Source organism: Artemia franciscana, chromosome 4 (genome assembly GCF_032884065.1).
Source record: "Artemia franciscana chromosome 4, ASM3288406v1, whole genome shotgun sequence".
Taxonomy (NCBI): domain Eukaryota; kingdom Metazoa; phylum Arthropoda; class Branchiopoda; order Anostraca; family Artemiidae; genus Artemia; species Artemia franciscana.
The window spans coordinates 23,820,783-23,847,100 of record NC_088866.1 but is presented as its reverse complement, the minus strand read 5'-3'; the positions used below and the strand labels follow the sequence as shown (position 1 = coordinate 23,847,100).

Genomic DNA, 26,318 nt, shown 5'->3' with positions numbered 1-26,318 from the left:
GTCTCTGTCCAGGGACATTTAAATACGTCTTATGTTTATCACTAAGAGGAAAGAGGCTACAGTCCAGGAGACATAATTTCATTAAAATGGTTTCCCAAACATTTTAAACATTTGAGCAGTCAGTCCTAAGATTAGGACACACGCTTAAATATTTAATACAGATGTCCGACAGGTCTATTTTAAAATATTAGAAAATGGTGTCATGCAACACAGGTGCTTTGAAGACAGTTTTGCTCTATTTTGAAAGGGATACTGACAATGAATGATAAAATACTATGTCTATTAAAGGTTAACATGGGAAAATGGAGCTTAAAACTTTCTTTTTAGAAAAAAAGGGGCTTTATGAAATTTATAGAAGCAAATCATAGATTTAGAATAAGAACGCCTTATTTTTGTTTGGGAAACCATTTTAATGAAATTATGTGCATACTTTTTATACAGATTGAATAACCAACTCCAAAGAGCCCCGTATTAAAACAACCATGACATGTAAATAATCCTATAGAATTGTTTTCTTTTTCTCAAAAGAAGCTAAACCACCTACCGACGCTATAGAGAATTCTGGCGTATAGAGGTATGTACACAATAATTTCATTCGGAGGATGAGGGTCAATAATAACAAAAAAAACTTTTAATACGACAATTTGAATGAAATGTAAAGAAAAATCAATGAGATTTTATTAGGACCAAGGCCCATAGGTTCTTTTGGGTTCGTCTCTGTTCTTTATTTTATTTTATATATATATATATATATATATATATATATATATATATATATATATATATATATATTACACCGGGCAATGAATCAAGTTAAAAAAGAGCTACATCATCGAGAAACGGAAACGAGAGATATAATGAAAGTCACAAGTTTTTCTTCACTTTTTCAATTATACTAAAACACAAAATTTCAGGATGATCACCATTGTCTGCTTCCACGGAAACCACTGCTACTTCCACGGCTTCGGAAGCTACCACCACCTCTCTTGGAAAAGCCACCACCGCCCCATCGGTTACCTGCAATTAGTAATAAAAATATATTTCTTGTAGTATGATCTACTACAGAGCTCCCCAGACAATCCCCAAGTTCAAAAGTTTATAGTAACCAATCACAATAACTTAGTAATTATTGTACTTTCTAAAACGCCGATTGAATGCCCAAACAATTTTCATATAGCAGTTAATTCCAATATCTTATTGAATAAACGTAATTTTTGCACTCTATTTTACCAAAAGAATTTGGTAAAGGAGGAACAATCCCCTAGAACCATGGAAACTAACAGAACTATTGTTAGCTTACCCGGCTTTGAAACACTTATTGTACACTTTGGAACTAACTTACTTAGACTTAGGTCCTCCCACACCAGAAGGCGCATAAGGCAGCATCAGTGGTTCGCCACGACGACCTGTCCTGAGCCATCGACCAAAGCTCCTCCATCGAAGACCTCGCCAACTTCGCCTCCTTCTCTAACATCCTGCCAATGGTCATTTTGGTTCTCCCTGACTTGCGGAGGCAACGGGTTGTCCAACACCATATATCATGTGGCAGCTTTCCATCGCCCATTCGCACCATGTGCCCCCAATACATCCATCGTCGCTTTTTAATGACATCAAGGATGGGGGTATGATTTGTTATGCTATAAATCTCATCATTTCTTATTCTGTCTGCCCAATGTATATTCAAAATTGATCTTAGGCAGTTATTATCGAATGCCCGTAGACGTTTTTCTAGTTGCGCAGTGATGCTCCAAGTTTCACAGCCATACGTAAGGACGGAGAGGACATTGCTATTATAAATTCTGAGCTTTAGTTTCTGGGAATATTTGTTATTTCTCCAAACATTTCTAAGACAACTGAAGGCAGAGCCAGCCAATGCTATTCGGCACAAAATTTCTCTTTCTGGATTGGTATCTTGCGTAAGAATGCTGCCGATATATTTGAACTCTCTCACTACTTCAATTTCCTCATTGTTGACCAAGAGTCCTTCAGCTAAGTCAGGAATGACCGCATTTGACATTGATTTAGTCTTGTTAGCGTTTATGGAGAGCCCAACAGCATTTGCCAAACGCTGAAGTTCATTTATAGTGTTGTATAGCTTTAAACCCCCCACTGAAGCTACATCCACGAAGCACAAACTCTATGACTTAGGCAAATAACAATGACGATAGAATGCAACCCTGCCTTACACCTGACTGAACGGTCAACTACTCCGTTAGGCCACCCTCAGTTTGTGCTGCGCACATAATATCAAGGCATAGCGCTTTAATTTAATTTTACACTTTTGATCGGGATCCCGTAATGCATTAAAATTTTGGAACACATTTCAATAATTGAAATTCATTATTGAACACCATAAATAACTAAATGAAAATAATTTCTATTGGCACTATTGAACCTGGAGTATATTCTACAAAGTCAGATTCTATAACAATTTTTAAAAAAAAACCCTAAACAGCACATTGCAACCTTAGAACCAAATCACTTTTGATAAACAAGAACTTTCTAAAACAATCCGTACCCAAAATTGCTAACTTCAGAGATAATTACTTTCGATAAACAAGGATCTAACATCATTCTGAAGGTTATCTGAAATCTGAGTTATAACAAAGACATCAACTGTACAATAATTGCTCCACAAAGTTTGACGATTTTCTTCTGTTTCTGCTGAGGACGGCTGAGTAGATTTCAACCAGAATATTTTAACCTTTTCGTGCTGAAACTGGTCCTTTTATATCTTCCCGTGTCCTCATCTCTCTATATTCCCAATATACAGGGTACACACGTATTTAACAATAACGTCATTTTACATAATGTTGTTTTACAATAAAGTAACTCATCGTAATTTTACCGAAGCAAAGTTGACTTGAAGTAAAGAAAAGAATAGAGCCATTTTAAATATCACGGGAACGTATGTAGTGGACAGTAAATTTATCCGTCAGAGGGGAGGGGATAGAAGCAATACGCCTTTAGAAATGAGAGAATTGTTTCGAAGTTGTTTTCAAATTTTTTTTTTAGAGTTTCCTACACATAGTCCCACGATCTACACCTTTACAGAAGTCATTTGTCGTGTTTGACAAACATTCCTAGCTAATTTAAGATTAAATAATAATAAAAAAAACAAGTTTTTTTTCAACTGAAAGTAAGGAGCAACATTAAAACTTAAAACGAACAGAAATTATTACGTATATGAGGGGGGTGGCCCCCTCCTCAACACCTCGCTCTTCACGCTAAGTTTTTCGGCACTTTCCTATTTACAACTGCACAAGCCAAAGATTACTAAAATAAAAATTCATCGACTTACGTCCTCCATAAGATCCACCTCCCTGTCCAAACTCGTATAATTTAGGATTGACCACTTGGTTGGCTTCTGTGAGAACACTTATTAGAGCGGAAGCTTTATTTCTGTTGTCCTGAGTGAAAAAGGTGTAAGCTGTTCCAGTTTGGTCAGATCGCCCCGTTCTTCCAATTCTGTGCACATAATCCTCACTACAGTTGGGATAGTCATAATTGATCACAAATTTAACGTCATCCACATCTGAGAAATAAACAAAAAACATGTTACAAAAGTGACATTTTAATTGAATTAGCATTGGCTTTTACGTTAAAAACAAATACTATTGATAGTTTCCCGTAAAAAAGAAATATAACACGTAGATAGGTTATGAAAACAAGACTGATCAAAAAAATACCCTACCCACGTCTAGTGGATATATATCTATACATTTTAAACTGAATTTGAGTTAACCCTTATGTTAAAAAGGGCTGATGAAGTGCTGCGAAATATTTAAATTCACACGCATAGACATGTTATGGAAACAAAACTAATCAAAAAATTAACGTCATTCACATCCGGTGAATATGTGTATATGTATACCAAAGCCTTATTCAGGGAGGGGGGAGCACTAGCTTTGAACCTCTTCCCCCCTACCTTCCGAAGTTTTTGTCCGATTGATAAAAACATAACAAAAATGCATATAAGCAATTTTTTATGTCTTTTCGATATTATTTTGCCCCCCCCCCTGCCTTGAAGACAAAACCTGGACACGTCCTTGATGCATACATTTCAAGCTGAATTTTAATTAGTTGTTATGTTAAAAGAGAGTGCAGAGGATATGCTGCGCAAAATGGAAATTGGCATCTGTAGACCGTATATCTTATAAAACAAGCCTTACAGTGAGGCAGAGGGATTGGCCTTTGATTGGTAATACGGGAACTCCGCTGCTTTAACCTGCTACAGGGCCCATATTTTTATTTTGGGATGCAATTATGCGAAAGCGTCTTCCTAACAATCAAAACATGAAGAAGAAGAAGCGAAAACAATGCCAATGAAGTGCTGTTAAAAACTGATCATAAATTTTAAGTCCTCCACTTCCGGAGAATAAACAAACATACTTTCAAACCACATTTGCTCACTACCAATATTTCACAATCCTTGTACCCCAAATGTATTGCATTCAGCACCCACTGAAATTTTCAATTCGTTTACTATTACTACTCATTTTCATAATGATACTTTAAAGTTTTGTCCAACTTATTTTTTTTTAGGTTGAATAATAATACACCAGCCTGGGCAAATTATCGTAACAGCTAAGGAACAAGAAAACAATTTAATTAACTGAATACAAATTAATTTAAATTTATTCAAACATAAATTGCTGCATAGTAATAGCATATTTCAATGTAATTGTACGTTCACACCTTCAAGGTATATTATATTTCACGTATCATTAACAGGAGGAAGGACACAAATATCTAAGTTTTTTACCCCTAGACCAATTAGTGCCCATTGATGCCAAAAAACTGGAATTAGAACTACATAACAGTATATGACGATCCTTCCATAAGAAATTGAATTCCTGATTTGTCCTAATTCATTAAGATGTATAACTGAGTTAGATGACCTAATTAATAACAAATTAACCCATTGAGTATCCATAAAATGTGAATAGATGTGACTGAAAGGAACCGTCAAGTGTTGAGGCGTCATAATTTCAGTCAGCCAGCAAAGTATTAAGAGGGCCTTAGGAAAGGGAGGAATTTCATGCCTAACACCTTGTAGAGTACACAAGAGTGTACTCGACAGTTTCTTCGAGATCATATTAACAGTGTAATAATACAAACAGGACAGGACAGTCAGGAAGCACATAACGTGTTTTGATTTAGCCCAATATTCCCCTCAACAGTCCTTGAAAATTTTACGTTAGCATCGTTAGCCTTAGTAACAGAAGCACTAACAGCAGAAGTAGTAGTACTACTAATAGTATTAGTATGCAGAGTGCATTTTCATTAGTTAAACATACCCCTCAACATGCCTTGAAAGTTTCAACCTGAAAATCTCATTCAACGAATTCTAACGCTCTTAAGCCATTCTTAAGATACTGCTGATATAGTTTTTTGACACCTGCATGCACATAGTGTGTTTCAAGTTAAATTCGACATACCCCTAAACAGTTACTGAAAATTTCTCCTGAATATTCTTAGCCTTCGTAGCAGTATATACGGTTGAATTTTCCACTTAATTAACTCAATCATATTTAATTTCACTGGGCTTGGTACTTATTTAGTAAATGCACATTGCTTGATCTATAATGCCAAATTTCCTCTTAGCAAGTCAGCTATAATTTTGAACACATTATTGTCATTATGCGGTTTATTAAAAACAGGCAAGAGATAAAAAGAAAAAGTTCTTTACAAAAGTTACCAATAACCACATTATTCATTTCCATTAAATACAAATTTTTGAGAAATTCTTAAAGACAGTGGGATTATAGAAGAAATCAAATGAACATTTCGCCTATAGAATAGAATTTATTTGCGCTAAAAGCCCATTGGTCATGGCAAAAATAAAACGAGAGCAATTACAAAGAAATTGGCTAAATCCTACAGAAATCTACTTCTATGATTCATCGCGAGACGATGGAATCGTACCAAGCTTCTGATATCCATAGAACACCCACGTACCATCCACACACACACACTCTTCAACCAACCACTCAAAATCATAATCCCTCCTTACCAAACGCTTCAAGTCTTCAATCACTCAGCTCCTCAAATTTACACATGACGTGATACAAGCTTTCATCTAAAACCCCACACATAGGACAAAATTAAGCATCGGCCTTTGACCTTTCCATCCCAATAAACTTTGTTCTTAGGCCCAGTGGCAAACTATCAGCCCTCATTTAAATTGATAGCTTTATTTCATTTTCATTCAAAACCACCTTAAAAAAAATAAAAATTCAACCCAAATATCCTTCAACCGACAATAAAGACCCAGTGAATCCAAAAGCGAATGCTGGGTCTGCCATGCCTGCATTTCTTGGTCCTGTAAAATCCATTCAACTAATCCACTTACTTGGTCCCCCATATCCTCTAGCCCTAAACCACCCCTCCCCCAACATATGACTTACTGCACCCTGATCTAATACTCTAATTTGGTACGGTCGTCCCCTACCTTAGCTGCCCTTCAACATTTCTAAATTAGTCGACTTCGTCACCCTCACCCTAGGGCATCAGAATTTTTCTCCCGAAGCCTAACCATGTTAATTATCCAACGACTTGTAAAAGGAAACAAACCTAAATCATCTCTAACTACTAAACTATTTGTATGCTTACTTATCCCTACCGACCTCTTATTATATCCTAATTGCACTTTTTCTGGCCTGTCTCACTTTGCATACCCCAAAACCTCAGATCCATAGTGCATCACACCTAAAATTTTATCCCTGAAAACCTATTTAACTACTTGGATCTTTTTAGCATCCCTAAGTTGACTTTATAATACCATATTACAACATACCCTACCTTTTCGGGCCTACTTTCTATATGGCTACTCAATAAATTTCCTTTCGCCTTAAACTACACCTAAATATAACCATTCATCCACTAATCTAACCCTACGAAATACTAACACCAGGGTTTTGTCTATACGAAGTTCCTATCCAAAAAATCACCTAAAATATCAAGAAATTTCTGAAGGGTCCTTTGTGAATCGGCAATCGAAACAATATCATTTGTGAATAACATTATGCAAACAGTTTTAATATCTAAACTCATCATCGGTGCTTCCTTCTTTTCCATAAACGTCACTACAGAATTTATAGAAAAAACGAAGAGGTAAGAGCTCATATAGCACTTGTGACGAAGACGGAAGAGCCAAGACCTCATATGGCATGAGCTCTAGCAAAATTCTAAGAATCAATGGATTGATTTAAAAGGAATATCGGAGGCTTAATACCGGTCGGGATTTAAAATAAGAGCTCTGAGACACGAGGTCCTTTTAAATATCAAAATTCATTAAAATCTTATCACCTACTGATAAGCTAAAAATACCTAATTTTTCCTCTCCCTTCAGTCCCCCAGATGGTCGTATCGGGGCAGGTCCCTGACACGCCAACCAATTTTCATCGTCCTAGCATGTCCAGAAGCACCAAACTTGCCAAAGCACTGTACCCCCATAACTCCCCCCAAGGGAACGGATCCAGTCCGCTTACGTCAATCACGTATCTACGGTATTTGCTTACTCTACCCACCAAGTTTCATCCCGATCTCTCCACACTTAAGCGGTTTCCAAGATTTCCGGTTTCCCCCTCCAACTCCCCCTAACGTCACCATATCTAGCCGGGATTTAAAATACGAGCTCTGAGAAATAAGTTCCTTTTAAATATCAAATTCCATTAAGATGCGGTCACCCGTTCTTAAGTTAAAAATACCTCGATTTTTTAATTTTTCTTAGTTAACCCCCCCCCCCAAACTCCCCCAAAGAGAGCGGATCCGTTTCAATTATGTCGATCACGTATCTAGAAGTTGTGCTTATTCTTCCCATCGATTTTCAACCCAATATCTCCATTCTAAGCGTTTTCCAAGATTTCTGTTTCCCCCTCCAACCCCCGATGTCCCCGGATCCGATTCAAATTGAAAATGGAGGGCCTGAGACATAAAATATCTTTCTATATATCAGGTTTCATTAAGATCCGATCACCCATTCGTAAGATAAAGATACCTCAATTTTTACGTTTTTAAGACTTATAGTTTCCTCCTCCAACTCCCCCCTATGTCATCGGATCGGATCTGGAATTTAGAAAAAGAGCTATGAAGCACAAGATCCTTCTAAATATCAAATTTCATTAAAATCTGATCACCCGTTCGTAAGTTACAAATACCTCATTTTTTCTAATTTTTTTGAATTAACCGTCCCCCCACCCCTCCCAGATGGTCGAATCGGGGAAACGACTATTTGTAATTTAATCTGATCTGGTCTCTCATACGCCTGTCAAATTTCATCGTCCTAGCTTATCTGGACGTGCTTAAACTAGCAAAACCGAGACAGACAGACAGACAGACCGTATTTGCGATCGCTATATGTCACTTGGTTAATACCAAGTGCCATAAAAAGGCGAATAATTTAGGAGACAATGTACAAAACTGTTTAACACCTTTATACCCTCCAACTACCCTTGAAACTTACTTACCAACTCTCACAAATACACTAGTAAACCTATATACTTGACCTAAAACTAACACAAACGGGATCCAGGGACCTATCTCTTATAAACTTACCATTAATAGAAACCCACGAACATTATCAAGAGCTCCTTTAATATCTATAAATGCCGTGTGCAACCTACCTCTTTTAGCACTAGTATATTTATTAACTAAAGTCTGCATACTAAATATATGATCAACAGTCCCAAAGCCTTCTCTAAAATCCGTCTAAACCTTATCAAAAACACCCCTATTTCCTATCCACCTCCTTAGTCTAAAGTCAAACACCTTACAAAATAATTTTGGTAAACTATTCCCTATATGAATTCCTCGATAATTATTATGATGAGACCTGTTCTCCGTCTTAGATAATCGTATTATAGCTGACAAACTCCACTCTTCAGGCCGCTTACACGAACTTACCTCAGCTGAAAATAAACTAATCAAAATTGCAGCAAAACATTTTTTCCCACTTCCAAATTTTCCTCAGGATCCCATCTGTCCCCAGTGCAGACCCCCCTTCATATACTTCAGGGCTTTATCAATCTCCTCGTGCGTAATTGGTGAGAAAGTTTGTAATCATCCTCTCTGAGTGGGTTTAACACCTGTTGGCTTAAACTCTGTGATAAATCCTCCAGTCCACCATCCTTTATATTATCCAGTGGTTCGAAGTATTCGGGTCAGATATCAGCTCCAAGCATTTGCTCTATTGCAGAAGGGTTAACAGATCCATGTAATCGTTGCCAATTTTTTTTTCTTCCTTTGTTGCAATTTTTTCTACATTTCTAAGTGCCTGACTTTATCTTGTTCCCTGTTCTTACTTCGAAGTGCCTGTTTGTATTCCCTCTGCTTCTGTCGATATACCAGAAGAGGAGAATCTTCGTTATTCTTTTTTAGCTTTCTTAGTACTTTCATCACTCATTTTTTTCTGCACAATCATTATCGAAAAATCCCTTTTCCTTCTTATTTTCCGCTATTTCTCTATTTGCTAATTTATAAGTCTCGAAACTCTTCTATTACCCAGCATTTTTATCATAAACCTTTTTCCACTTGGCCATTCTCTATGATTCTTTGGATTCCCAACAAATTCCTATCAACGATACTCTCTCCTAGCTATTTAACCACCTTATCCTCCCCAATTTTATCTACCTCAATTCTTTTCCTAATGATTTTAGATCTATTACTATGAGAAATATCCCCGTCATTCCTATTTATAGCCGGATCAACCCATATATCTGCTACAATAGGCTGATGGTCAGACCCAACAACTCCCAGAACTCCTAAGTCCCCACACGTCGATATATTAATAAGAACAATTATTATAAGTCATCTTCGCCCAAAGTTGAAGACGGATTTTAGATATATAGCCACAATATCAATAAAGCTTCTTCAACAATTCACTGTCTGTCTTTAAAAAATTCTTTGGTGGATTAAATTTTGTGTTACTTGTATAATACAAAGGCAGTGAGGTCTTTGCTTTTACGTTACACATAATATATTTGTGTAATATACTTATTATAAAAGATATGCTAAGGTAAATTAAATATTGTTATAACATTAAGACCGACTACAAGTTTCTCTATTGTTTGTACAAATATATTTACACTTAAGTTTTTAAATTGTACTAAAATATTTCAATCGTTATAAATTATACGATTATACATTATAAATTGGCACTGCTCTGCCTTGCCAATACGACATCAAATGCTTCATGTAGGCTATTCATACGTTTAGGCGCATAGAGAATAAAGTGTAGGTTTGATTAAACTAAGAATGAATTTAAGTAGCCAAAATTGAAAAGATTTTCAGATTTATTGTCTAACAATGCTGATTGCTAATTCGAAGGGCATTTTGCTTCTTAAAAAACGTCCTTTACCTAAATATTTCGCTTGAATAAGCCTAATTGCCTACGACCTTTATTTCGATAGGATCAATCAGTGTGGAAAGTATGACTTGAAAGATCCCGAGGATGATTTGAAATATCAAAAGTAAAAGAGAGTGAATTTTATTTCTTTTTCTGGGCGGTTCAAAGGATAATCTTGATCTTGCGACTTTATCCTCTAGACCCTTCTTCCTTCCACAAAAAGAGATAATATTGCCTAAATATATCCCATTCAATGATGGGAGAGCCATTGTTTTCTAATAACATTATTTTTGACCTATAAGCAAGCTTATGGCCACGATACTTTTAAACGAACATCGCCTGGGATTAACATATTTACCGTTCTCTTTTTTGCTTTAACTTATTTAGTTCTATTATTTAAATAATACAGCTAATACTTATCTATTATGGGCAAAACCAGCGCCAGTGTTAACAGAATAATACCGGTAATTCTAACCCGAAATGACCTACGACCCCCTTCCAAACTTAGCGTACCTACAAATCTTTCATAGAAGGTTTTTTATACAGGTTTTTACGTGCTTTAGATTTGAAGGAAGAGGGAGAGGTAAATGAACCACTTTGGGGGTCAGTGGGTTATTTCAGGGCGAAATGATGAAGGCTATGGAACAACTTTTTACTAAAGTCTATTTAAAATGAAAAATATTATCAGCTCATATAAGAAAATTCATAAAAAAGCTTACTCAAGAAGAACACCAATAAAACCATTTTAAAACAGAAACAAAATTACCCCCTAAACAGCACTTCATAGTCAAAAGACATTTGATTACCTGAATTTGAAAACCTCAATCTTCATAAACAAAAGGCATGGAGATACGAATCCGAGACAGGCGCAGCAAAAGCTGAGTGCAATATTAAAAAATTCCAATCAGCTTCGTCTACACATCTGGCGGCGCTTTCATTCACTCAACGAAGCACCGCAAACAACCTCGAATTCGTTGTTCCACGCTGGCCATAGTTCATATAGCCCAAGACAGAGGCACATGAATTGGTCAAAAGACCAATCAAATATCGGATTCACTCGCTAATGTCCAGATAATGAGACTAGCGACCAGGAATCCGCTCAACAAGTGCCTCTGTAAAATAAAAAAGAGAAAAGAGAGTTATTACTAAGATGAAGAGCAAATAGAAGCAAATGCACCTGAAATTAAGTTTTCGTTTTTAAGGCCGTTTAACAATGAAATGAAAACAAGGCGCATCCATAATAAGATTTTAGTTAAGTTCCAGAGCTACCATGCCTCGATATATATATATATATATATTAGAGTTTAGCATAAGTCAACTAATCAGACTTTCATTATTAGATGTATAAGAATCATTATTGATCCTTATATGTATAGGAATTTAAATGGTGTTAAAATAATTCAAACGGTGAAAACTTTCTATCTTAGCAAGTCTGAACCAGCCAATCAGAGTCATTCTTCATCAGTTTGCAGATGAAGAATGGCAGATTGCTAAAGATAGTTTTTTCGACCATCGATCTAGGGCCAAACAAAAAGAAGGTCATTTCCGAACAGAGTATGAAGAGGTCGTAACGAAGGATTTGAAAGAAACTGGGAATTCTGGGGAGAGGGTAAAGAGGAAAGCTTTGGATAAACTGGGGCGGAGTAGGAACATGCGCAGCTGTAGTGGCATTGGACGGCTTGGTAATATAATGAGTTGTTGATAGTAGCAGTAAATATTCAATACTTGGAGATTTCAGTTAAGTCTATTAATCTGTTGACCCGAAAACATACCGAATGAGATTAGAAAATGCTGGATTTGTGCCAATTCTTTGTTAAGGTCACAATAGATGTTGCCATGTAGACCCAACAAACTATTTCCTGGTTTTAAAAACTACAATCAACTTAAGAGAAACTCCAATAACTTTCGCAGACTACATATCATATCATTCTGACTTTGACGCACAACGAGACCAAGTTCTTTTTTAGTGAATGTGGTAGTTCTTGCAATATCATTTTGGCAGGTACTGTGATTAACCCTCTTAACCCTGTGTATTTCTACTCGTACTAGGTTGGTTTTCCTAAAACAAGTAGATCGTATACAAAATAGAAATAACTTCAGTTAGATCTGAGAAAAAATTAATAGTGTATATATATATTTTTTTATTATTATCCGTTTCAAGAGAGATGATGACGACCGTGACTGCACACGCTCACCCAGAAGAATGGTCTATAAATACCACTTCTCTGTTAATTCAGACTTCCGCCCCTCCCCCCTCATAGCTTGAACGGCATTACATCATCAGTGACGTCAACTGGTAGAGGAAAGGATATTTCAATTGAAAAACGTCCTTTTTTGTACTCCATTGACACATTATCTCTTCTCACACATGTTCGTGAATTGACACCACCTGTACCTACTTTGACTAAGCTTTTCAATTGTTCCCACCTACTTTAAATGCAAACTTCCATACCTTTACAAAAGGAGAGGGGTGAAGAAAAATTAAGGATGGATTACCTACGCGATCTTAAAGACACCTCCACCGTTCAGCCACACAGAGCATCGGGCAGTGTGCAAGTAAACAAATTTAAGTTCTTTTTTGAGCAACTATAGCTCTTGCAATACATAAACCCCATATGGATACGGGCCTACTCGGTCTGTCAGTAATCATTTTTTAAGAGCAATTTTCACTTTAAGATATCAGAATTTCCCATATAAACGATTGCATTCTTTCACTCTATTTTTATGTCTGAGATTTTTCTTTTTTAATAAATCAATCAAGAAACTGATTTTTTGCTTTGTTTTCACTAACTTTTTTATTACCGAAAAAAGGCGAATAAACTAAATTGTTTTTCAACAACTTTTCCAGTACATGCAGTAATAAATTATGGAGAAGCTACACCTTTTCTCGTTTCCTTCACAATTTAAATTTTTCAATCACATTCATCTTCCTTGTTTTTAAAATCTCAGTACATTATTTTATTTTCTTAATTTTCCTTAACTTATTTTTATCGATTTTTTTTTATTTCTCCCCCCCCCAAAAAAAAATTGCTTCAACTTAAACTTTTTTCAAAGTGATAGGTTAGAAAAAAAAATTGGAGAACAAAAATTCTCCCATTATTTTGATCATTTATTATATCCTAGTAGTCTCAACATTGGGTACACTATTTACAGATTGGACTTACCTAAACCTCGGGCAGCTACATCTGTCGCCACCAGTATATTAGCTCGACCAGTTCTGAACTCCTTTAGAACCCAATCACGTTCTTGTTGTTGCTTGTCTCCATGAATACCCATGGCGTAATAACTGGAAGAAAAACATCAGTTTTAGAGGATGCCATACATTAAAATTAAGCTAGATTTTTAAAATGGAATTTTATTTAATGAGGAAGCACAAAAAATATTTTTACAAATGTACGGGAGAAGGATGTGAAAAAAAAAACAGTAAGCAGTACATAGGACTTTATCCAGGGGGATAGCTCTATAATCCCCCCCCCTCACTCAAAATATTTCTCACACTTGTAAAAACTTGTAAACTTGCCAATAGTCCAAAGGGGTGTATAGCCACTCAAACAGGCCAATTTTTGTACAAATACAGAAATAAAACCAAAGAAAGATAATTTTTTTCAACATATGAAAAAAATCCATACTATTTCTTCCTGTTTTTACCATTTCACTTACAGAGCAGAAATATTTCTACATTCCCAGCCATAGAGCCAGCATTCTCAGCTTGCTTGTGTACGCTAAGCATGGTTTATTGTTGAAAAATCTATCATGGTTTTTTCAAGTATGTAGTAGCATAAAATTTTTAATTTCTTATTAAATAATCATCTTTGGGGTTGCCAGAAAGGGGCTAAACATCAAGAAAAGGAAGTCACGAAACAAAATTAGTACATGAAACCCGAGGTTTTAAAATCTAAAACTTAGATCTTTTAATTTTTGAAATATAGCAACAAATATTCTGGCATGTGATCATCAAAATATTTGTTCCACGAACATTTCATTCATTTAATTATATTCAGCACAGCGCTTAAAAAATGTGATTATGAGATAATCAAACAGTTATTAAATGGAAACCAGAGAAAGATACAAAATTATGTTTTATTTACAAATATGCCTTCCCACCCAGAAATTTTGTTCACGATATCCTAAATACTGAATGCGAGCGAATAACTTCGACAACAGAAGATTTCTGCATTTTTTCTAAAACAAGATGAAGAATTTAGAAAGCAAAGGAAAAAAGCGAAAGGAAAAATAGAAGAAAAAAACCTCTCACCATACTCCAAATTACAAGTGTCAAAATTTTACATATTTGTTTTACAATCAACTGGAACATTTGAACTTTTTTAGTGCTTCCACCGCTTTAATTTTTTTCTGCACAATCATCATCAAAAATTATCTAGGGTTTCCAAATGATCCTCAATTTTCCAAGTTAGCGATCCCGCAAGAACAACGGGTTTGGGAGGTACATCAATTGCGGATCTTAGAGGGAGTCGATAAAATCTAGGCAGTTTAGGTCTAACAGAGAATAAATAAAAACTTCACATTTTTGCAGAAGAAACAGTTGGTACAAATTAGTAGTCTACATATGCTATAAAATAATCACCTTTAAAACAAATTTTGGCGATCTGGCATGGGGGCCAAATTCGCGTCCAGAATGCAGTCATGTCCCGAGATGCAATTGTTCACGCTAGCTAATTACATAAATAAAATCCTTACTTAGCAAACAAATGTCCTCGTGATCTCATCAACCTTCCTCTTTGTTTTCCGCAAAAATTATGGTCTTATTTTTGGGCTGCCAAAGTAACGAGCGACATTTCATATTATTACTTTGTCAAGGCATTTCGTATAGAAAGAGGGGTCATAGAAGCTTTGGAGTGGGCTCATTCGCTTGAAAATTAAAAAAATAGTACCCTTCGTAAGAGTTAAAAATAACCAAAGGGCAACAAGGACCTCTTCCATACCCTTTTTTAGCTACACCCCATCAGCTCTAAGACACCCACCCAAAATTTTAAGATAGCCATTTTGCTCATAATAGTTGAGAGGTCCAATGACTATGCCTCTGAGGATGGCATATACCCTAAAGCCTCCGGGGTTGTAGGCAATTGAATGCAATTATTCACACTAGCCAAATACATAATAAAACTCTTACCCAGCTTTACGGATGTTCCTCGTGATCTCATCGACCTTCCTCTTTGTTTCCGCAAAAATAATGGTCTTATTTTCCTGTTCTTGAGATATTTCATACAAAAGCACATTTAATTTCTCCTCCTTCTCATATTCAGTGCATACATCGACGATCTGCTGAATATTATGATTGGCAGAGAGGGTCATTGAACCAACGTTCAACATAACGTGATCGGCTAAGAAATCTTCAGCTAAACGTTTGACTTCTTTCGGCCACGTGGCTGACCACATAAGGATTTGACGATCAGGCTGAAAGGGAAAAAAGTAGAATAAATAAGGAGTCGTGACACTTGGACTAATCACACCTCACACTTTGAGAGGACAGCATTTTCTATAAAATTTATAAGAAACCATTCCCCGTCTTTCTTTACGTCTTTCCCTCTCACTTTCTTCTCTTTCTTTCAATTTATTCATAGTTTCTTACAAATTATCTTTCTATCTCACTCATTCTCCCTCGTCGTTTCTATTTCTTTCTTCTTGTCTTTCTCTCCCTTCACTTACTATCCTTTTTTTTAAACTTCAGGGTTAAAAAGGCAGTTATTATATGAAGGACACTGCTGGTACTACTATTATATTTGGGACCAATACTGGATCCACTGTTTGATCTCTAACGCCCACTAATGCCACCGGCGGTTTGTTAGAATATGGTAACGTGATCGAACGATTAAAGGGGCCAAAATATGAGCCAAGGGTGCCACAACCTGTGTCGCCATTAACATCTCTAGCTATCTTTTTGGAGGGTTAACAGAAACCCTCTTCTTCGATACATTAATGACAGCATTTCTCGCAAACTCTGTTTCTACTATACCTGGGTTCGAGGAAAATGATCTTACAAGGTTGGAGATACTAGCTCACTTTTAATCTCCCTAAGGTCAACTCCAACAAAACATATATCAACAAACTCTGAAAAAAGACTAAAGACAAAATCACTACTTTAGTACAAAGAACTTGATATAGGGGTGGACCTAGATTGACCCTGGCCAATCCTATAAATAAAAGCTTCAAAATCAAAAAATTTTTGAATACCGTTAACTATCAATGGCCACAGTCCAGACAGACAGAAATAGATTTTATCCCAAAAGTTAACTTACTTGAAATTTCTGGATTGGCAACGAGACTTTAACTTGAAATTGAAAATTATGTTTTCAGAAAATCTAAGCAAATGCAATTAAGAAAATGAAAAAGGTCATTTATCTGATAAAGGAAAGAAAAGGGGCAGGGAGCCTCGGCTGCAACTTTCAATTCCTTGAACTGTTGTAAGGTCGTTTCAAAAGACGTTACAATCGTTGTGTACAAAAATAACCTTATCCAGACAGAGAAATAAAAAACTATGAACAAAATCAAGGAATGGCTCCAGTAAGGGAAAGTGAAAGAGAGAAAGATTAAGTGAGTGAAAGAGGGTCAAGAACACAGAGCAGGCGAAAAGGCAAGTAAGAATGAGAGACAGACAAGTACATTAGAAACTACTGAAAAATCATAAATGATATGCTGCCCTGGTTATGCCTTGGTAAGCATTAGCCTCTTCGGAAATCTAAAAAAAAATATTATCACACATGTGCTGTGACGAACCGAAATCTAAATGCACAGAAGCAAGTCTTTATGCAAGTGGAGGTTTTTTTTTTTATCTAACCAGCTAAAACAAAATAAAATCCCTAATTACTTAGGGCATATGCAATAAACAGAAATTATAAATAATAAAAAAAAACATTTGATTTTTTATGATTCATTTGTTTATTCTACTTATTCAATTTATCCATTGAGTTCATTTCTTTTATTTTATTCTCCTTTCGTTTGTTAGAATTTCTTTTTATCGAGAGACAATGAAGAAGCAGGCTATACTTTAATTCGATTATAAAAAAAAATATCTAATTTGATAACATTGGCGTAATATAAGAAATCTATGGCAACAATTATTATAAAACGTTTTATCTATACACCATTTTAAGACCACAAAGACAAACAAGCTATTCAAAAACAAAATTTACATTTATGAATAGACTGAGAAAGAGCGACCATATGTTCTCTGTGTTTTCAGTAAAGCACTCGTTTTTCGATATTCTAAAAATACAAGGAAACATAATGAGCTAGTCTATACAATATACGTCGCATATGCTATAAAATGATAACTTTCGTCGTTTTTCACCAGAGAAAATTCTTTATAATTAATTTCTGGTTATTATATGCAGTGTAAGACCGCCTTCATTATGCACTGAAATTTAGAAGTCGTTAGGTTTTATTTTTTAATCCTAGTATATTCTGCACATCAGGCTTTGACACCTCGTATGCTATTCGATCAATTTTAAATTTGGTCTTCACTTTTCATAAAAAAATATATTCTTCAATTCATTTTTAATGACATAATTGCTCAATATAACCTATTAATCAATTTCCACCCAGCCTTAAAGACCATTCAACATTTTACATAGAACAGAGCATTCAAAAATAGTAGGAAAATTCTGTTCTCTTACTTCAATTTTATGCTCATTCTTTAAATGGCGATTTTTTTATATAAGCTATTAATATAAATCCCCCCTCCCAATCAAAGCTGGGTGTGAAACATACTACAGACATATAAAATAATAATCATTTCTTCCACCAGAACAGCTCAAATAAAGGAAAACACACACCTTCATTTGTTAAATTATCTACCTGATTTGACAACTCTCGAACTTTTGAGCATCGTAAATTGTTTTTTCAGCAAAGCAAAGTGTCCCTAAATTTTCAGATATTATAACTAATACATTCCGTTCTCAGGACCTTCTTAAAAACTGAAGTCTGAAATATGTAAGAAACAATAATATAAATTTTGCATCTGAGAAGCTCAATAAAAGGAGCAATTACCTGAAAAAATGATATTGGGGATAAAATCATAGGCACGATGAAAGATTATGTTGCTAGGGTGCTCAACTCTCAATGACTAAGCAACCCAAATGACTGAGTACGCTTTTTCTCTGTGTTCTGGAAACAAGCCCACGCAGCAGTGAGATTAAATGAAAAAAAAGTTTTTGTTACACCCCTTAAATCTCTGCTCTCTATGGGAAAGCGTACTCCTGAGGGGAATAGACTGAAATTTGAAGAGGATTGTTTTATAAGAACGCTTTCCTTTAATCTTTCTACTGAAGACCCCTTCCCTCCCATGCAGGTATGTAAGAAAAGAATAGTTTTTCTTTGTGATCAACATGGAATTATCAATACAAGGAACTAATAAGGGAATAATAAACATGAAACTTTGTGCATGCAATCGAACTATAATCAATTTTGTATCAGATAAGCTAAATAAAACGAGAGTACATACCCTAATTTGTTCAATAATCTTCCTAATTTGAGGCTCAAAACCCATGTCAAGCATCCTGTCTGCCTCATCCAACACAACATACGTGCACCGCCTAAGGTTAGTTTTCCCTGATTCCAGGAAATCAATCATACGACCTGGAGTGGCAATACATAGCTCAGATCCACGTTCCAAATCCCTCAACTGAAAAAAGAGAAATGACTTAAGATGATTGAAAAAGTTCTACCGAATATTAACATTAACAAGTTAATTATTACTAGCACAAAATATACTTACCGCTCATCACAGAACTACGCTTTGAAGTACTAAGGACACTGAAAAAAATATTTTTTTGTCCCCTGAACACATCTTAAGTCTATTCATAGCTAAAAGTCGCGATGTTCAGATACTTTTCGTTCGCTTTTTTCATACCCCATGAAAATGTCCTCCCACGTACCCCCCCTCAAACCAAAAAAAAAAAATCCCTCTGAAAACGTCTGTACACTTCCCAATAGCCATTACTATGTGTAAAAACAGGTCAAAGTTTGTAACTTGCAGCCCCTCCCACGGGGACTGTGGAGGAGTAAGTCATCCCCAAAGACATAGTTATTAAGTTTTTCGACAATGGTGAATAAAATGGCTATCTCAGAATTTTAATCCAGTGACTTTGGGGAAAAGAGCGTGGGAGGGGGCCTAAATGCCCTCCAATTTTTTTGTCACTTAAAAAGGGCACTAGAACTTTTCATTTCCGTTAGAATGAGCCCTCTCGCGACATTCTAGGACCACTGAGTCGATACGATCACCCCTGGAAAAAAACAAACAAATATAAACGCATCCATGACTCTTCTGGCAAAAAATGCGAAATTCCACATTTTTGTAGATAGGAGCTTGTACATTAGGATAGGAGCATGTACATTATAAACGTGTACATTAGGGTTCTCTGATACGCTGAATCTGATTGTGTGATTTTCGTTATGATTGGATGACTTTTAGGGGGTGTTTTCCCCTATTTTCTAAAATGAGGCAAATTTTCTCATGCTCACAACTTTTGATGGGTAAGACTAATCTGTAATACTACAGTTCGTTACCACGAACTGTTTGATAAAAGATGTGACTGCTAGCTCCGCCGTCTGGGGGAGGAAGCAATAAACCTTTGGGCTTCAGCCTCGAAACAAATGGGTCCGCCCAGCCAAAAATTACAATTGTGATCCATTTTTAAAATACTTAATAGATTTTCAATAAAATTTGATTGATGCCTTATAACTATTACCAAAAACGCCTGAGGGGTCTTACTAAATACAACAGGTCCATAAAACTCCACAAGGAGATCGTTATGGCAGCAGTGTCTATGAAGGACCACATAACCGAGGGCCTAGGAACTATTACCAAACACGCAACATGGATCTTATTAAACGCAACATTTCCATGTAACTCAATAAGGAGATCGTTACGGTAGCAGTGCATTTGAAGGACTGCATAACTGAGGACCAGGAAACAATTACCGAACACACAACAGGGATTTTATTCAAGATATACACGTTCATACAACTCCACATAGGAAGTGTTAAGTTAGCACTATATTTGCGGGACATGGGGTGTTTGTAAATCAATGCCACGTTTGCCTCTGACGTTATAGGAACGAAAATACATGGGAGGTATCTCACAATAAAACTGAATTGAACAACAACAGAATAGCTACTACACAATTCCTAATAATTAAATTAGGAGTTTAATTAACAAAAACCTGAATCTGGTAGATAAAATAGCTTAACAATGTGTTGTTAAAATGAATAAAAAGAAAAGAAAGACTTACTTGAGGACCCTTAGGAGCACCACCAAAGACACAAGTGTTCCTAATTTGAGACGAGGATCCAAATTCATCGGCTACTACTTTAATTTGTTGGGCTAACTCTCTTGTAGGAGCCAAAATTAGAACTATGGGCCCATCGCCACGCTTCAAATAGGCTTGGTGGTTGATGTGAACAATGGCTGGTAATGTGTACTAAAAACAAGAGCTAGGTTACAGACTGAGTATGTTGATAAAGTACCAAGGTCATCAAAATAAATTTTTTGGTCCCTGGACCCATTTTAGGTCTATTCAAACATGAAAACTGTGATTTTTGATGGAATTAATATGTTTCATTTGGTGGTTCCAAAATTATGATGTTTATAGGTTAGTATCACATTTTCGAAAAGTTTGGAAGAATAGGAAGATAAGCCTGTCATCCTTGATAGAGGCCTGATTAGCTGTGGATACGAAAAAGTGCTAAAGGAAAATTTAATATAATAAAGGCAAAAAGGCAATAAATAACATTATATAATAAAGTCAAGATGGTATAAGAATTGAGGAAGATCTTTATCTTTTTACCTGCTCCTTGGATGTTTATGTACCCTTTGAAATGTAGGGCTCCTACATTTGCGACTACAACAGCAACTTCTCCCCTTTTAACAGCGTACTTTCTACTGTTTTGAAGGAATCACAAACAGATCAAAATCAGTCCTTTGACATACCACTGACATTCGTTTTCTAACGTTTGAGAAAAGTTATGATTGTGCTCAAAAACCCAATCACCATTACTTAGTTAATTATTTCCGGTTCAAAACAACAGATAAAAACCAATTATGCGCAATTTGCATTATTGTAAATACAGAGCTAACTTCAACGATGGGAAACTGGGAAAACACAGAAATGTGTACTTGGCATACCGTTGACATACTTTTCCTAACGTTTGAGATAAGTCATGATTGTGCTCAAAAACTCAATAGCTAACTTCAATGATGGGAAATTAGGAAAACACATTCCTTATCGACGTTTGAGCAATAAATTGTGTTTCAAAATTCAACTATCACCAATGAAAATGAATGGCTTAATATTTCCATTTCAAAACTATAAAACAAAATATATAAGTAATTTTTATTACGACAATGTTAACTCCTTTTCATAGCAAATAATTATTATATGATACATCATAATTACTTTTAAGGACTAGTGTTCTCATTAGCATTCTTACACAGAAGTTTATAACAAACTAATATTGTTGAGTTATGGAACACACCCTCTGTCTCTCTTTTGATTTTTTTTTTGTATTTTCATAAGTTGTTTTGCATTTTTTCTTCTTTCAGTGTTCCCTCTTTTCTTCATGTTGCTGGTAAGCAGATAATAAACTAATAAATTCATGGTTCAAAACACTTACAGCCAAAGTCTTTCCTGATCCGGTTGCAGCAATGCCAACCATATTCCTTCCTGACAAAGCAATAGGCCATCCTTGAGCTTGAATAGGAGTTGGAGTAGCGAACCCCTGTGTCCTGGAATAAAATTTATAACTCATTCACAACATATTTCACGACATTAACAGAGAGGTTACTCTTATGTGCCTTAAAGATCTTTAAGGGACATTCTTATCAAAGGTGACTACAGCAAAAAAGTATAAAAAATAAAAGAAATTGACGACTGGGAAAGGGTGTACATAATTATTATCTGAACAATATTATCAGACATTTTGAAAAAATTGGCAAATCCTTATTCTCTGGGAAGTAACACATGATTTAGATAGTAAAAAGAAACTCCTATAAAAAAGATATTCCAAAATTTAATATGATAAGTTCCAATATTTGCTAAACTTAAGCGACGTTCTAAACATTGTAAATTGCATAGATAAAAGTAGAATCCATGTTCAAACTCGACCCTTAAGTGAAGATAGCAATAAATATAATAAGGTGCTTATAAATAACATCCTAATACCAACCATGTAGCCCAAATATATTATTGCGATATCACAAAAAAATAATGTCGGCAAATGACTGCCATGTTGCAAAATCAAGAGTTGCAAATGGTAATTAATATGCCGATTATTTTTAGCAGCATCAGAATCAATAGTGACAAATAAGCCACTTTGAGATTAACTAACTGCTTAAAATTCACGATCGCCACCCATAGCACTAATTCATACAATTTATTTCTTTTTGTAGACTATTGCATACTTTTTATGGCCCGTGGACCGTATTTACCTGGAAAAACTTGGTTTATTCGTAACACCAAATACAAGTAAGCCATAAACAGCGATGTTATACAGAATGAATTCTGTAGAAAATTGAAAAACAAGAGCTAAGGGCTCATATGGCACTTGTGACGAGGCATGAAGAGCTAAGAGCCGGGAGATCATATGGTATGAGCTCTAACAAAATTCTATGAATCAATGGATTGACTTAAAAGGAAAGTAAGAGGCTTAATGCCGATCAGGATTTAAAATAAGAGCTCTGAGTCACGATGTCCTTCTAAATATCAAAATTCATTAAGATCCGATCACCCACTCGTATATTATAAATACCTAATTTTTTCTAATTTTTCCTCTCCCTTTAGCCCCCCCAGATGGTCGAATCTGCAAGTCAATTTGTGCAACTCCCCGACACGCCTACCAATTTGCTTCGTCCTAGCACGTCCAGAAGCACCAAACTCGCCAAATCACTGAACCCCTCCTCCCAACTCCCCCAATGAGAGCGAATCCAGTACGGTTCCGTCAATCGCGTATCAAGGACATTTGCTTATTATATCCACCAAGCTTCATCCCGATTCCTCCACTCAAAGTTTTTTCCAAGATTTCCCCCTCCAACTCCCCCCAATGTCAAAAGATCTGGTCGGGATTTGAAATAAGAGCTCTAAGACATGAATTCCTTCTAAATATCAAATTTCATTAAAATCCGATCACCTATTCGTAAGATAAAAATACCCCAATTTTCACGTTTTCCAAGAATTCCGGTTTCCCCCTCCAATCCCCCCAATGTTACAGGATCTGGTCGGAATTTAAAATTAGAGCTTTAAAGCACAAGATCCTTCTAAATACCAAATTTCATTAAGGTCTGGTTACCCTTTCGTAAGTTACAAATACCTCAATTTTCAAAATTACCCCCCTCCAACTCCACCAAAGAGAGTAGATCCGGTCCGGTTATGTCAGTCACGTATCTTAGATAGGTTTTTATTCTTCCCGTCCAGCTTCATCCTGATCTCACCGCTCTTTGAAGTATTTTCAAAGATTTCCGGTACCCCCCAACTGCCCCCCCCCCATTACGCTGGATCCGGTTGAGATTTAAAATAAGAGATCTGACTTACGAGATGCTTCTAAATATGAAATTTCATTCAGATCCGATCACTCCGTCGTAAGTTGAAAACACGTCATTTTTTCTAATTTTTCAGAATTAATCCCCCCCCCCCAATAGAGCGGATCCGTTCCAATTATGTAAATCACGTATCTAAGACTTCTGCTTATTTTTCCCACCAAGTTTCATCCCCACCCCTCCAATCTAAGCGTTTTCTTCTATCATTTTAGTTTCCCCCACCCCAAACTCCCCCCAATATCACCAGATCCGGTCGGGACTTAAAATAAGAGCTTTGAGACACGATATCCTTTTAAATATCAAATTTTCATTGAGATCCGATCACCCGTTCGTAAGTTAAAAATACCACATTTTTTCTAATTTTTCAGAATTAACCCACCCCCCCAACTACCCCAAAGAGAGCGGATCCGTTCCGGTTATGTCTATCATGTATCTAGGACTTGTGCTTATTTTTCCCAACAAGTTTCATCCCGATCCCTCCACTCTGTGTTTTCCAAGATTTTAGGTTTCCCCCTCACAACTCCCCCCCAATATCACCAGATCCGGTCGGGATTTAAAAAAAAAGCTCTGAGACACGACATCCTTCCAAACATCAAATTTCATTGAGATCACATCACCCGTTCGTAAGTTAAAAATACTTCAATTTTTCTATATTTTCCGTATTAACGGGCCCCCCACTCCCTCCCAGATGGTCAAATCGGAAAAACAACTATTTCTAATTTAATCTGGTCCGGTCTCTGATACGCCTACCAAAGTTCATCATCCTAGCTTACCTGCAAGTGCCTAAAGTAGCAAAACCGGGACCGACAGACCGACAGAATTTGCGATTGCTATATGTCACTTGGTTAATACCAAGTGCAATAAAAAAATGAGAAATTGTTCGTAGACGTCTAAGATTTTGGTTTGACCTTTTATGCTTTTTTTTCTATTTTATCCCTTTTCTCCTTTAGTTGTTACTTTAGATGAATTCCGTTCTAACAGTTAAGACGCCTAGTTTTATACGGAAAAAATATTTATTGTTATTCTTTTCTTTCTGCTGGCCTTGTTGGACCCGCTATTGTTTTTCTCGAGATTTCTAGCTTTGTCTAATTACTTACATCAACTGTGACTGTACGTAATCGGGGAAATTGGCTTCTTCAAATGTCATTATTGGGGTAGGCACATCTTCTCCATGAACCGAAATTTCCTTCGATGCACGGTAGCTCTCCACTTCCTGGTAAGACCTAAAAGAGATGTACATGAAACATTTTTATAACTTCTTAGGCAACTGTGCACATAGAAGCTTCAACCATTTCGTAGAGACAAATGGCGCCAACTTCACGCCACCCCAAAACCTAGTTGGTGGGGGCGCTTCGCCCTTCCCCCCAAGCCCAACCCCCCGCGCGCGTAAGTCGTTACGCGCCATTGTAGTTGTGTCCCTGTGTCCCACCTGTGATATATATATATATATATATATATATATATATATATATATATATATATATATATATATATATATATATATATATATATATATATATATATATATATATATATATATATATATATGTTTTTAACTACGTAAAACTTGCGAATATACAACATTCTTCGCTGTCCCATTGTCTGTGCATATAAATAGATTGTCAGCTTTACCGACTCTTGAACATGCAACTTATAATTGTCCATGGGAAAAACAATCCGTATTCAGATCAATACCTCATTATTCTAATGATTGCCCTTGAGCTTTGTTGATGGTGATTGCTAATCGAACATTCCGTGTCCCGGTCGTCATTTATATATCCCCCTGTGCCCCCCGGCGTCCCCGTTGTAGTTGTGTCCCGGTCGTCATTTATATTCCCTGTGTCCCGGTCTGTAATTTCGTCAGTCGACAAACAACTTCATGACGGCATAATGCTCAATCCTTATAGTGATGTCAGTCGACAGACGTCAGTCGACAAACATGCATGACGTCAGTCAACACACAACACATAAACAACTTATTTATATATATATATAGATATGAAGGGGTTCACCCCCTCGTCAGTACCTCGCTCTATACACTAAAGCTTAAACTTTGTCCCAATTTCTTAAGAATAACCCCTGAATCACAAAAGCCGTAGAATAAATAGTTGAAATTACTAAAAATGCTTTAGTCTAAAGAGCGAGGTATTAGGAGGAGGTGAGCCCATCATATGCGCAATAATTTCTGTTCGTTTTAAGTTTTAATGCTTCTCCTTACTCTCAGTTGAAAAAACTTTTTCATATTATTTTTTCATTATTTTTTTAAATAATGCAAGAAAATCCTGCGCTCCCTTCATGAAACTTTACTTCCCCCATGACAAATTCCTCCAAGGAAAGTTCCCCCGACAAATCCCCACCTTCTCAACCCCCCCACGACCTAAAGATCCCCCAGAAAACGTCTGTATACTTCCAAATAACCAT

General features: G+C 36.2%; 1 protein-coding gene across 2 annotated transcripts in view; it reads right to left on the bottom strand.

Annotated features, from left to right (window-relative positions):
* Positions 1-837: 837 nt before the first annotated feature.
* The window catches only part of LOC136026176 (probable ATP-dependent RNA helicase DDX17), a 37,081-nt gene continuing 11,600 nt past the window's right edge, over positions 838-26,318 (bottom strand). The window contains exons 3-10 of one of the 2 annotated variants that reach the window (XM_065702500.1): positions 24,995-25,120; positions 21,980-22,091; positions 20,599-20,787; positions 18,810-18,989; positions 15,480-15,763; positions 13,513-13,634; positions 3,302-3,535; positions 838-1,017 (exon numbers count right to left, since the gene is read on the bottom strand). In XM_065702500.1, the coding sequence (XP_065558572.1) occupies positions 920-1,017; positions 3,302-3,535; positions 13,513-13,634; positions 15,480-15,763; positions 18,810-18,989; positions 20,599-20,787; positions 21,980-22,091; positions 24,995-25,120 (1,345 nt within the window). In that variant the 3' untranslated portion in view covers positions 838-919. Of the gene's footprint in view, positions 1,018-3,301; positions 3,536-11,154; positions 11,461-13,512; positions 13,635-15,479; positions 15,764-18,809; positions 18,990-20,598; positions 20,788-21,979; positions 22,092-24,994; positions 25,121-26,318 lie in introns of those variants that run through there. The other variant, XR_010617228.1, reaches the window with a different exon arrangement.